The sequence below is a fragment of the Telopea speciosissima genome, chromosome 4, assembly GCF_018873765.1.
Source record: "Telopea speciosissima isolate NSW1024214 ecotype Mountain lineage chromosome 4, Tspe_v1, whole genome shotgun sequence".
In the NCBI taxonomy this organism is placed as follows: Eukaryota; Viridiplantae; Streptophyta; class Magnoliopsida; order Proteales; family Proteaceae; genus Telopea; species Telopea speciosissima.
Window position 1 is genome coordinate 14,260,843 of NC_057919.1, and position 14,027 is coordinate 14,274,869.

The 14,027-nt window shown below is 39.6% G+C and overlaps 1 protein-coding gene across 2 annotated transcripts; it reads left to right on the forward strand.

Annotated features, from left to right (window-relative positions):
* Positions 1-2,117: 2,117 nt before the first annotated feature.
* On the forward strand, positions 2,118-11,018 carry LOC122658582 (glucan endo-1,3-beta-D-glucosidase). Of its 2 annotated transcripts, XM_043853604.1 has the most exons (5): positions 2,118-2,235; positions 2,787-3,451; positions 3,582-3,905; positions 9,970-10,258; positions 10,880-11,018. In XM_043853604.1, the coding sequence occupies exons 1-5, from the start codon at positions 2,166-2,168 to the stop codon at positions 10,915-10,917; spliced, it is 1,386 nt and encodes a 461-aa protein (XP_043709539.1). In that variant the 5' UTR covers positions 2,118-2,165; the 3' UTR covers positions 10,918-11,018. The 2 variants fall into 2 exon arrangements, with proteins under 2 accessions (XP_043709539.1, XP_043709540.1); XM_043853605.1 differs by lacking the exons at positions 9,970-10,258; positions 10,880-11,018 and adding an exon at positions 3,989-4,053 and having other exon boundaries at positions 3,582-3,921.
* The last annotated feature ends 3,009 nt before the right edge of the window (positions 11,019-14,027 follow it).

Here is a 14,027-nt window from a genome sequence, read left to right on the forward strand (position 1 = left end):
CATTAAGGTATGAGAATATCCTCAAAAAAGCACAACTCTTCTGCAAGCAGAAATTTAGGGATACACGGATTAGAGAGGGTGATCGTAACACCGATATTTTCATGCGGTAACAAAAGTACGAACAAAAGATCTCTCATCTTGTAACCCAGGGAACCTCGAGCCACTTTCAGATCTCTTCCCTATTCAAATTACTGAGCCAGAAAATCAGTCCCTTGTCCGAGTCCCTTCTGAGAAAGATATCAAAGATGTGACTTTTAGTATGAACCCATCCAAAGCCCCAAGCCCAGATTTTATTTAAGCTAGTTTCTTCCAAAAGTACTAGAATGCTGTTGACATGATATCATAAACCTTGTTCAAAGTTTTCCATCTCTGCAATCCTTCCCCATTGGAATCAACCACAACTTGATTAAAGGTCCAAAACTCACTCACACCTCATCATTATAGACCCATAAGCCTGTGTAATATATCGTCTATAAGTTTATCTCCGAGATTCTAGCAAATCGCTTACGATCACTCCTTTAGTAGATCATCTATCCCTCGCAATCAAAATTTGTCAATGGATGACAGATCTGTGATAAATCCATCATCGCTAATGAAGTCTTCAATCACTTGAGAAAGTCTTAAAAGGGAAGAAGCTTAATGGCAATATAAGTTGGCATGTGTAAAACCCAAGACAGAGTTTCAAAGTATCCTTTAAGTGCAGCTCTTCATCAAAACCTCTATCCACGAAGCAAAAGCACTTCAATGGACACCTTAAAGAGTTAAGAGGAAAGGAACTTGATAAGAGGAAATTGATAAAACTCGGACCGGCCAGATTGAAATCGAACTGAACTTGAATCGAAACTAAACTTCAGCTTAAAATTTTGATTATGATTTAGCCCAATACCAGACTGTAATACATTCAGCTCAACCAAAACCAAACCGAATCGACCGATTGACACTTTAAGTGGAAAGGTCCGAAACTGCCTGAAGCTCAGCTACCAATACCTTTTTCTGCAAAGAATTTCTACTTTTTATGGTAGAGTTCTATCTCTGTTAGTGCTAAAAAGGAGCATATATGGTCATTTGCACCAACCTCCCTTTTTTTTTTAAGAAGCTTTTATTCCATTACAACTTTGTAATCTTGCTGACTGTTCTAATTGATGCCCTTTTTCTTAACCTTTTGGTGATACGGTTATGGAAGTGGAAAGTTGGGAATAAGTCCTTTTTCCTTGGTGCAAAAGCAAACATTTACACAAAGGCAGCACAATGCCACAATGGGCTAATAACTTTTCTCACTCTTGGCCCCACCCGATTGAAGATTGTTTCATAGTTCTCATGAGTCATGACCCGAGTCTTTCTTGATTCATATGGGTTGTTGGGTCATCAATGGACCAAGGGATCGGGGTTTATTTGATATACTAATTAAAATTAAGGGTGAATAGCATGAAAGGGGAGATTATTGCTATGTTGTTATGTGTCTAATGGGGTTCATTCTAGTATATGGGCGTTAAATTGGATCAACCTAAATGAGATATGTTATCAGTTTTGAAGTTTTTGGTATATCGATCAAGTACTTAACATTTGGTATCAGAACTAGTCATCACCTCATGAATTTGAATCATGAAGAAAATTACCTAGGAGATGATACAAGTTTGAGGATCTGAATCCCAATTCACACACATTTCCACTGCTGCGACACATGCGATGGTGCGATCCGTCTTGAACGGTTTTGAAGCTGATTGGGTCCCACTTTTGATGCCAATTGATCTTAATTCGACGTAAGAGTTTATCACTTTATATTAATAACAACAGCGAAAGAGGTGGGTGGATAAAACCAAATTAAGAACTTTAAGTTAATAAAAGTTAAGTAGCATTTGGTGGTTTGTAAAATAGCCACCATGACGCAATTAATTGTACACGTGTAGATTGATGACGAACAATTAAGGTGATCAACGATTCATTATCTGACACGTCAGAAAATAAAAGGGTATTTCTGTAAATATACTTGAAAATTGACAGCTAGGCCCCACAACGTAATACACTCTCCACTGGACCACTTCGTTATTTACCAGTTTTACCCATTCCATTCGTCTCCTTAACGGCTTTGTCTCCCTTCTCTCAGCTGTGGACTGTGGTCCTGTGGAAGATCTCTGAACTACACTAGCAGAGCTAGCTGTTCTCCTATGGCGATGCTCTATCGGAACTCAACCTTCTTCGTCCTTGCTGCTCTATTGCAGATTCTTCACTTCGCAAGTAAGTACATACTCCTGGTGTCACTGCATATCGAACAGATCACTACAGATCCCGTGGTCTCTCTTTTGGATTTGGGTTCTTGTTCAAGGCCTCCATTCTTGACTGATACCTGTAATCCAGTAAACTCTGATTTATCTGTTGTGATGAGTTCTCTTTCCAGATGCGAAGCTTCGGTTTAAATTTCTTTTGCGTTACTGAATTGGAGCTTCGTTTTTGTTATTGTTATTCTTTTTTCTATTCTGTTACTAAAGTAGTGAAAATCAAATTGGAAAGTACAGTTAACTTTTCGTTAGTTTTCTTTCTTGGATTTTAACGTTTTTAATTGAATTCTGCTTTCGAGATCATTAATCCTATTTCTTAGCTTACTTCTTCGTTTCGTTTTACTTCTTTATTGTGATATTGAAATCTTGAAATTATCCAACCTGCGACTTGGATTGGACTCACACTAGCTGCAACTGAAACATGATTGCAGAAACTCATTCATAGAAATAAAATAACCCTAAAACAAAGAGTTCAAGAGAAATTGTAATGAAGAATTCCTATTCTTGCAGCTTCGCAGTCATTCCTCGGCGTGAACTACGGCCAAGTCGCCGACAACCTGCCCCCGCCATCGTCGACCGCGAACCTGCTCCAGTCCACCTCGTTTAGCAAGGTCAGATTGTACGGAGCCGATCCGGCGATCATAAAAGCCTTAGCAAACACCGGCATAGACATCGTAGTTGGCACATCGAACGGCGACATCGCAAACTTGGCCTCCGATCCTAACGCGGCACAGCAGTGGATCAACTCCAATGTCATCCCCTTCTACCCGGCCAGCAACATCATCCTCATCACCGTCGGTAACGAAGTGATGAGCTCCAGCGACAACAACCTCATGTCGCAGCTAACGCCGGCGATGCAGAATCTCCAAAATGCCCTCAATTCTGCATCTGTGGCCGGCAAGATCAAGGTCTCCACAGTCCACTCCATGGCCGTTCTCAGTCAATCCGATCCACCGTCCTCAGGAATGTTCAATCCTCAGTACATCAGCACCATGAAAGGGTTGCTGGGGTTTCTCAATGCAACCGGTTCCCCCTTCACCATTAATCCTTACCCTTTCTTTGCGTATCAAAGCGATCCCAGGCCTGAAACTCTGGCCTTCTGTCTTTTCCAACCGAACTCGGGGCGAGTTGACTCGGGGAACAACATCAAGTACACGAATATGTTTGATGCTCAGGTAAGAAATATAGGTAAATTGTTATCACCGTATTGGCGGTGTAATAATAGTGGGTGGGGCCGGTGGGCCTGAAAATTCCCATTATATTTTCAGCCATGTCTTACAATCTAAGGTTTTTTTTTGTTTTCAGGTTGATGCTATCCGATCTGCTTTGAACTCTATTGGCTTCAACGGAGTGGAGATTGTGGTGGCTGAAACAGGGTGGCCATACAATGGGGATAGCAATGAGGTGGGCCCTAGTGTGGATAATGCTAAGGCTTACAATGGGAATTTGATTGCACACCTCAGATCAGGGGTTGGGACTCCACTGATGCCTAATAAATCAGTTGATACTTACATCTTTGCTCTGTATGATGAGGATTTGAAACCTGGGCCGACTTCGGAGCGGTCTTTTGGGCTTTTCAAGCCTGATCTTACCATGACGTACGATGTTGGTCTCACCAAGAGCAGCCAGGTGAGAATTTTCTTATGAATCCCCAATCAGAAGAAAGGACTATGTATGCTGCCCTCTTTTTTTTTCTTTTTTCTTTTTTTAAATATTTATGTTGCCTTCTATTGTTTCTTATAGTGGGGCGCTTCTATTATAATCTGGGATTACATAGAATCTATTAGTCATTGGAGGCATAAGCATCCAATGTTAAGTTTTCTTTTGAAGCCTTGAGGGCTCAAATTTGATTGGTTAGTTTCCTTCACTCGTGGTATAGTGAGAATCTCTTAAGCCACATAGGATCTGTCGTTTTGATTTGACTAAGGGTATTTGGGACCTTCCTCAATAAATCAATGCGGGGTGGGAGTTAATGATAAGATTCACTCTTCCAAAAGTCCAATCATATGTCAAATCACCGTGAGTGAAGAGATTCTCTCTTCAATTTGGATGACGTAAAACTTTCCCCAATTTGAATTGGTGCTCTTGAAGCGCTAAAAGAACAATTTAAAGAAAATTTTCCTTCACCATGAGTGAACCCATATATCAAGGTTCAGAAATACTTGCCCTGTTTGGTAAAGGTCTAAATGCCCTATTTGCAGAGTCCCATCCCAGAATAATGAAGGCTCTCCACATGTCCTATAAAAAAAAGCCCTAATAGTGAAGGATAACCACTATCAATTTTGTAATGCCCCGCATTCCTGTTTCCATATTTTGATACGTAGTTGGGTTATTTGTGAATATTTAGTGCTTGAAATTCTGTTTATTACATTATTATATATTATTCTAATGGGTTATATTATATTAATGTTACTATAATTTAAGATGTATTATATTATTATTTTTAATATAAGATATATGAATTATATTAGTGTATGTGTTTATATATATATATAATCTATGGTTTATATTTGTATTATTTGTCTAGTGAATAGTGAAGTAGGAGGTGGCATAGTAAATTGTAACTAGGTTTAATTAAGACTTAAGTCTAATTAACTAAGCTAAGTGTATTGATCAGTGGTTAGTGGGGGTTTTTGAGGTGGCAGTAGCCTATTGGACCATATGGATAAGCACAAGGCTGCCACCATGCGCATGCCTTAGCTTGAGGTGGCATGTTTTTAAGTAATTATGATTAATTTAAGTATCATTAGTTAGACTAAGTAGGATTACCTAGAGTTAGTGCAATATTCAGGGTGACAGCATCCTATTGGACCACATGTCTTGACATGAGACTGCCACATACACAAGTGAAGGAGCAAGGAGGTGGCATGAAGTGGCCAACCACCTAAATCATGCAAGCATGAGCTGGATTGAATGCTGTCAAGTGGTTAGTAAAGTTGGATTAATAATTTAATTAGTAGATTAACTAGATAAGAGAATAGTGAAGCATGAGGTGGCCTCTTTAGAGTTAAAAGTGATTAATTATCTTGACCATAGTTAGTGTTAGTGGATTATTTGAGATGGCACCATTTGAGTGGAAACATTTGATTGGAACACATGGCTGCATATGATGCTGCTACCTTGTGCTGGAGGTGGCATGGGAGGGATTGCCACCTATTGTGATCATGGTTCGTGATCTTGGTATCGCTTGGATCTGATCGGGATTGCCCAAACTCAGGCAAATATGACACTTTTGTTCCTGTTTTCTTATTAAAAAAACTATATTTTTTACATTTTTACCCCTGTCCGTACTTTTGGATCGGATCGGTATCGGGATCAGTCTCAGCTGATACCGATCCGATTCCTCAAACCATGATTGTGATGGAAGTAGGTGGCTCTAGTACTCAGCCACATGTTGTGTTGAGGTGTTAACAGTTTTGTGGACCGCATGGCTGTATATGGAGAAGCCACCATGTGCATGCCTTAGCTTGAGGTGGCATGGGAGGGACTGCCACACATCAAGAAAGGAGGAGGTGGCTATGGAGCTTCAGCCACCTAAAGTCTTGGCTGAGAGCTGGACTGCCACATGTCAAGAAAGGAGGAGGTGGCTATGGATCTTCAGCCACCCAAAAGTTGAGGTGTCTTGGCTGATTGTTGAGTTAATAAACATGGTTTGACTATGGTTAATCATGGTTAGTAGTTAGTAATGCTAACTAGCTTAATTGTTAATTGAGTGGATATAATTAATAGGATTATTAGTGGTTTATTATGTTATTAGGATATATATATATATATATATATATAATGATTAATTGTGATTAGTGTTGAGAAAACTCAGCAACACCAGAATGGGTTTTGAACTGGGAAGAAGAAAAAGAAGAAAGGAGGAAGAAGGAAAAGAGGAGAAAGTGAAAGCTGGAATTGTGAGAATTATTGTGTGTTGCTGAAATGGTGAAAGGCTGCAGAAGGACGTTGATTGAGGAAGATTATGTTGTTGAATTAACTTGCTAGAAGAGTAGTTCGAAGGGAAGAAGTTGGGAAATCTTGGAACTCTGTTCTAAAGCTATGTTAACCCAGAATTTGATTGTTGATATCTAGATTTTAGTTAGGAATTGAAGTTTTAAGAGGACCATTTTGTTATTTTGAAGAAATTGCTTTTATCAAATGAAATCTGGAGATGAGTAATGGAAGGTCTGAAGTTATAATTTGAAAGAACACGAAAAAGAATTGAAGAGGGAAGAGGTGATTGAGATCTCAATTTTATAAGGTATAAATAGTTTTCTTTTAGTTTTTTGTTTGAATCTATTGTAATGAGCTTTTATAGAAATCTCTGATCAACGATAGAACAAGATCCATTTTGCATCATATCTAGTAGTGGAGGGTACCTTTGGGTTATTCAGTGCTTTGTTTAAGGGGTTATTAGGCAGTAGAGTGGAAGGCAGAACTGGGTTTTAATCTCGCTAAAACAGGGGTCAAAACCCCATGTTAAACACCGTTAAAGCTGGAATTTCTCTGTTCTGGCAAACTGACCTTTGGGCAGTACAAAGACCATATTTCTGTCATTTCAACTCTAAAAGGAATGATTCCAGAAGGGCTATCATTTAGAAATAGATTCATCCCAATTCTACTCCTAAGTGGGTCTAAATTTGCATTCACAGTAGGGGAAAAACATAGCTTTCGAGCTGAGTTTTGGACCAATCTGGCTAGCCGGCAAAAACAGGCGGTAAACCGTTTGGGGATCCACTTGTCATTGGAATTTTCCAGAGCTAATAGGGAGAGGCTTCCGGTGAGTGTGCCGGCGAGGCCGACAAGGATCCAGTGAGACCAGATCAGCCCTGTTTTGGCTGTTTGGCTTGTCTTTGAAAGGCCAAGTCTATTGGATCATTTCCACTAGGTTATAAAGTGTTCTTAGCAATGTTTTGAGCACTGAAACTATATTGTGTTAGTGCTAGATGTTATACTTGTTGGGGAATCTCTTTTCTCAAGTGCTTGCAACCGTGGAAATATAAGTTTTAGGAAGAGACAAGGTAAGGGAATCATACTAGTATTGCTATATTAAAGAATGATTGCATGGTGTACTTGATTATATTTGTATAATTGCTTGTTATGAATTGTTAGTAGTTTGATATCAAAAGGAAGGGGACAGAAAGATAGCTTGAGTCGAACGAGGCCGTTCTGTCCTTAAGACAATATTTGCACCATATTACTACACTAGGTTACAGCAAACCTGCCTCCCAAGATAAATTAGGCTGGACTGATTACTGATTTACAAAGACAGTAATCACTTGAAACTATCAGAGAATTGTTATATCTGAATGACTGAATTTGTGGGCTATATATGGGCTTGGACCTGGCTGTTCGTATGGGTACAACCATTGGGCTCACATAGTTGTTCGGATGGGTCACAACCATTGGGCTCAACGTTGTTCCAAGGGTTGCACCCCCTTTTGACCAGCCACCGATCCAACGGCCGGATCCTAAGTACCCTTTTGATCAGACATTGATCCAATGGTTGGAACCTAACCATCGCACTGGTTCACAGACCTGCGACCTAGAAAAGATGCAACCCCCCTTTGACTAGCCATCGATCCAACGGTCGGATCTTAAGTACCCCTTTGATCAGACATTGATCCAATGGTTGGAACCTAACCATCGCACTGGTTCACAGACCTGCGACCTAGAAAAGATTAAGGCGCCTCATTGCGACGATGCACACATGTGAAGTGCAAAGTGCGCCATCAAAGCGCCACATTGCGCCTCACGCATGCTCACGCACACGTGTATGCACTCGGAGGATCACCGTCCTGGCTCGCAAGTGCACCGTACAATCCTTTCTAAACATAATGTGTGATAATAGATCATTATCACATATAAGCCAAAAGAAATTTTCTTTCATAACCGATGTGGGACTAAAGTCCCACATTATTATTTGAAAAATTCCAACAATTGATAAAATTACTAGCATCTTTGCTTGTTTTGTATAAGCATGAGTTTAGTTTTATGTTTTATGTAGTGTTAATTGGCAATTGAGCATGATGTGAATTATTAAATGTTTATCTTGTGTACATGAGTTGTGAATGTAAGTGGACTGTATATGAAATCCGTTATGATGAGAAGTTATTTTGGGATATTATATGACAAGTTGTGTGAGCATATGTATATGTATGAGATATGTGAACAAGAATACGAGATATGTGAATCATGTGTATGAGATTGTAGTAGTAGTAGTAGTATTAAGAGAACATGACCTTGTGAATACTGTCCCTTTCCAGTAGGGGGTTAGGTATTGGATGAGGTTTCTTACGAGCTATCCTTCGGGACTACGAGAACATGAGTATGAGTAGCCATGTCATTCCTCTCCCGGGCTGCAATACTAGGATAAAGAATTGAATAGATGATATGAGGCTAAACTAACCTCAACTATTATGTGCACAATTGGTATTTCACAACATTGACTAAGACCTAACCTAACAATGAAACGTTGTATGCATGTACACTGTTAATAAAACATACGAGCGCTTGATTGTATTGTACTGTGTTTTCCTCATTGAGCTATTGGCTCGTCCATGTTATAAATATTCTTTTCAGATGATGAGTTCAGAGGACAGGTATGTACAGTTCCAGACTCTTTGGGTTATGAGTATACATGGTGTTCTGACCTAGGGTACAGGACTGAGAGAAGTGTTTGTGAACAGTAGGAGTTATGATGTGAGAAAGACAAAGAACATGTTTTGCAATAAAGTATAAATTCCCAGAGCTTTGTAATACTTGTTTAATTGCCACCAGTGTTATATATATATATATGTCATGTATTAGTCTTAATCCCAACTTGATAGTGTTAAGTCTTCCGCTGTGTATGTATGAATTGTATGGGAGTAGGATATTTATACAAATGTGAAAGGTGATTTCTGATCAATGCCCGTGAGTGCAGACTTTATACCCTGTCCGGGTTTGGGTCGTTACAAATTTAATTTACCTAGTTTGCATTTTCTGGTCCAAACGTATAAGATTCCATGTTGAAGGTCTTGATTGAGCGTTACCATAACCAGGCCAAATTTACCGGAAATGTTTTATGCTATGGACACTGGAAATCATAGAAGTTGCATTGCACTCGTATATTTACCAGTACAGCATGAAGATGCATTTGTATAAAATATGTAGAAAATGGTGTTTGAATGACTAATGATGTACTGGAATATTTAAGTAGTTAATAGGTGTTTAAGTATACATTTTCCTGTTTTTTTTATAGAAATAAATGCTCTCATGGGAATGCGGGAGAGAAAGAGAGTATAAATTACAGACATCTTCACCATCTCCACCCACAATTTTCTTAGAGAGCTTACTATGGCCTAGTAGGAATCTCCATAGGTTTCAATTGATTAGTTTCCTCTTGCATAACCCAAAGATCAAGTTCTCGCATCAAGCAACCAAATACTGCTTATAGCTGGGAATCTCTAGAGAAGTATTTGCGGTTTATTTGATCATCATAATCTGATTATCAACTGATTTGAATAATTGGACTGAGATGATTTAAGATCCTAGATGGAGGGTTCATCTCCACTCCCAATTCAGTCATGGGAGCTTACCAAAAGGGATGGGAATGATTTTTATACATTTTCAATTATTTCTTCATTGTTTTTCATGAATAATGTGGTTTTTTATCTCATTTTTCTATCGCGATGATACTAATTTTGTTTCTCTTTTTGCATTGAAGACTCCAGCAACACCAACAACTCCTGTGACTCCAGCCCCCAAAGCAAAGACAGCGGGTTGGTGTGTACCCAATTCAGGCGTTTCTGATGCCCAATTGCAGACTGATCTTGATTATGCTTGCGGCCAAGGGATTGACTGTAGTCCAATCCAACCAGGTGGTGCCTGTTACGAGCCAAATACTGTAGCTTCACATGCAGCTTATGCCATGAATCTCCTATACCAAACTGCTGGCCGGAATCCCTGGAACTGCGATTTTTCACAAACTGCAACAGTCACATCCACCAACCCTAGTAAGTGAACTCAATTCAATCATCCCTTTGTTATTGTTGAAATCAAGCAAAAGTTATTTGAACCAATGGCCATATGGTGGCACCTTTCCACCACCTGTGCACCTACTCAAACATGTAGAACTTGATTCTAGTGGGACTGTAGAAAACCACAATTTGTTAGTTATACCCCAAGAGTTAATCTTCCGACCGCTAAGGTCTCTTACCTGGCACATGTTGAATACTCACCCATTCCAAAAAGATTTTGAGCTTTTGAAATTGGTTAAATCATTGCTTCCTTTTCTTCTAGTGTAGTGGCTTACAGGAACTAGCAGTCCTGTTGTTGTGGTCTATTCATTATCTTTTCCTCAAATGTCACTCATGTGGTATTTTATTTTAAGTGAATGATGGAAAATGATTTCTATAAATTTAATTAAAAATTCACCATGTAACTTCAAGCTTTTAAGCTTAATTTTAGTAGGAACAGAGGGTGCATATGTGGAGCCCAGCTGGATTGCCAAAGGAAACTTCCACGTGAAGGATTCTCCAGTCCCCTAGATTTGTTTTGCTGACTGATTTGATTCACCTAGCAAAGCCTTACTCTCTATTTTATCTATTCACTAACCGTTTGTTCCTTGTTTTTAGGTTATAATACTTGCATATATCCTGGTGGAAGTACTTGAAAAGCAGAGGAACTTTATTCCATTGTTACAGAATAGAATAAAGATTAGTGTTTTGGTGATATTAGGGTTCTTATTCTTAGCATGGTCAGTGGTAAGGTCTCCTCTCTCTCTCTCTCTCTCTCTCTCTCTCTCTCTCTCTCTCTTCCTTTATTAAATGTGGGGGTGGGGTGGGGTAGAATCTCTCTTGTATTTTTGTTGTGCAAAAGTCTCACGAAATGTGTAGGTGAAGTGCCTAAAGGTGCAATAATGTGTAGGTGAAGGGCCGTAAGATGCAATAATATTGAGAGGAATTGAATTGTAGTAGTTGGGGCAAATGAGAGCTTTTTTCTCTGTCCATGTACTGTTTACCAATTATATATGTAAAGAGGGCCAGTGGCCCAGCCTTTCCAACTTTGTATTCAACCCATGAATGCTAGCTGTTGTTGGCATTTTGATTCTTTTACCCCATTTTTGGGAATTTTTTTCCTTGGTTGGAAATCTAATGGCATTTGGAAGTTGACAGGACGACCCTCCTCTCTTCTTTCCGTGGAACTCAGAGACAAATAATACAAGAAAAGGTTCCTTTTCCTTCTTCAGGTTATTGAATGGGTGGACCCTGGTATCTCCAACCTCTATACAAACTACAAAGAGAAGAAAAGAAAGCCATTTACTTTCAGGAAGAGCTTATTCATGAGGTGACAGTGAATGTGACCATAAGACAGGAAGGTTTTGTTTGGTTTCGTACTACTGGCGGCTTATTGGCAGAGGCCAGAATGTGATCCAGCAAAATTGCCATGTGGTATTCCAATTAGGGCTCAAATTTGATGAACTTAGCCATGTTTGATTTGCTGATCAGTTTGACTCGTCTACATCATTATAATAATAATGCTTGGCATCATTTTTCTACAGGTTGACTACAATCGACTTGCCCAACAAATTCCATGAGTTTGCTAGCCGACTGTTGACCTGCTAACTTTATTTTCCTTTTTTTTTTTTTTTTTAGGGAAGGGGGAATTTATTCATGGGAGAATGTTTTCTGTGCCGCAGTGCAGGCTGCGTCCAAGCGCACATGGGCAGCCTGTGCAAGGGGCAGGGTGGTCATTGCGCCTACCCCATATGCTTGGGCGCAGTCTGTGCTGTGGCACAAAGAACAGCGCTTCTTTATTCATTTACTAGAGGGTGAAAAGAAATTTACAATAGGGATGGGTTGATTTATAAAGGATGAAACCCTTAGCCCAACACGAAGATAGGAAAGCCCCCAGCGTTCTAAAATATGTGCTTGTAACTTCTCATATCTACTGGTATAATAAAAAGAACAAACATCAAAACAAAGCTAAACCTGCTTGATGTCGCGGATGATGGTAAAGACATTAGATGTCGGAATAAGACTGACATCATTTAGACATCGAACCAATGCTTAGTATAACAGAATATTCAAAATTTGAATTTCCATTGAACTAGTCAAGAGGCGTTGGGATCGTTCCAATAGATAAGGATAAGAACTATCCCTACTAGAAACGAAGTTTTACATGAGTTCAAACTCTACCTCTTGTAACAGGTTGAATGTAACGGTGTACATTCTTAAACTACTATAAAGCAAACCCCAAAGTCGATAGAGATGACGAGGGGAAATACAATACAGATTCAAATTCCATCTAAGATTCAAAGTCTCTCTCTTAGTAATGGGTGATTTAATCATTATCCTTTCAAAAATGGGATTTTCTCATTGATACCCTTTAAGGTGTTAAATGATTTGTATTTGTATTTTTTATTATTTGTCTTTTTGCATAATATACATTTTTTTTTCTCGGTGATAGCGGCGCGACGGTGATTTTTGTTAAACTCACCACTAAACGCGACGGGTAAATCTGAGCCGTTTATTTTTTTAATTTTTAATCGTAGTCGTTGAATAAAAAAAAACCTTCAACCTGCTCACCGTGACAGCAGGTTTCTTCTTTCTCTTCTCTACAGCAGGTCTCGCCATCGTGGTCGTCTTTGGAAAGAGGGAGAGGGAGAGCAAGGCTTCCATCTTCTACCTCCAATCCTTCTCGCCACCGTCGTCGTCTTTGGAAAGAGGGAGAGGGAGAGCAGGGCTTCCATCTTCTACCTCCAATCCAATCGTTGGTTATATCAATGGGCTGTACGTGTCGGCGAACGCATCTCTTCAGCCTCAAGAAACAGCTTTTAAACAAGACCTCCTCCTCCAAATCAAATTTCATCATCAGGATTCAGGAGGTGGAGGAATCAACAAGAAAAAAAAAGAAGCTGCGAGAGAGAAAATTTCTGATCTGATGATGTGTTCTAGCAACGGATAGCGGAAGTCAAGAAGAACAAGATGTGCAGGTCGACTGAGGATCCTAGGTTCTATCAGAGTAGTCCATCTTCCAGATTGGGGTTTTACTCTCTTTTCTGAGTTCTGTCTCTCTTGCGCAATCCAAAGACTCAAAGAGTGAGTGATCGTCGTTTTGTAATTGTACACATAGGAGAGAGAACATAAGCGGAGAGGAGAGTAGCAAAGCTAAAGAGGGAGACTGTCGAAGAAGAAACCTTTCAGCGGGGTCCACCGTGACGCTGAAAGACTTTCATGGCGGTTCCATCCCTTCTGATCTTCCCCTACCTTCTGCTCCTGGAGTTTATGTTCTGCAATAGATTTTTTTGGTCATAATCATGTTCCTTCGGCTCCATAATCATGTTTCTCTTTAAACCTCTTTAAAAGAAATGGAATCTCTTCTCTTTAAACCTTTAAAACCTCCATGATCAAAGCAGATTAAGGAAAGAAGGAAAAAAAAAACCAAAAACGAAACAAATAACAAAAGAAAAACTCTCATTTTCTGCTCCATGCTCTGATCAAAGCTTCAAATATCACTTGGTTGTTGATGCTTGGTGATGCTAAGGCCTGTAATCAGTGGAGAATCGAGTCATCACCCTGCGCCTGTAATCTTGAGTTGATTATCAGAGAGATGGAGAGCCATCGGAGATTTGTCGGAGAGATGGTTTGTGGTATTGTGAGAGAGGAGAGAGAAAGGAACCCTACTTGGTTAGAGAGCCGGTTGCCAGTTATTTAATCTACAATTGAGGTTTAAGTTTATTTATTCAACGGATGAGATTAAAAGTGTTGCGTTTATCGTTGC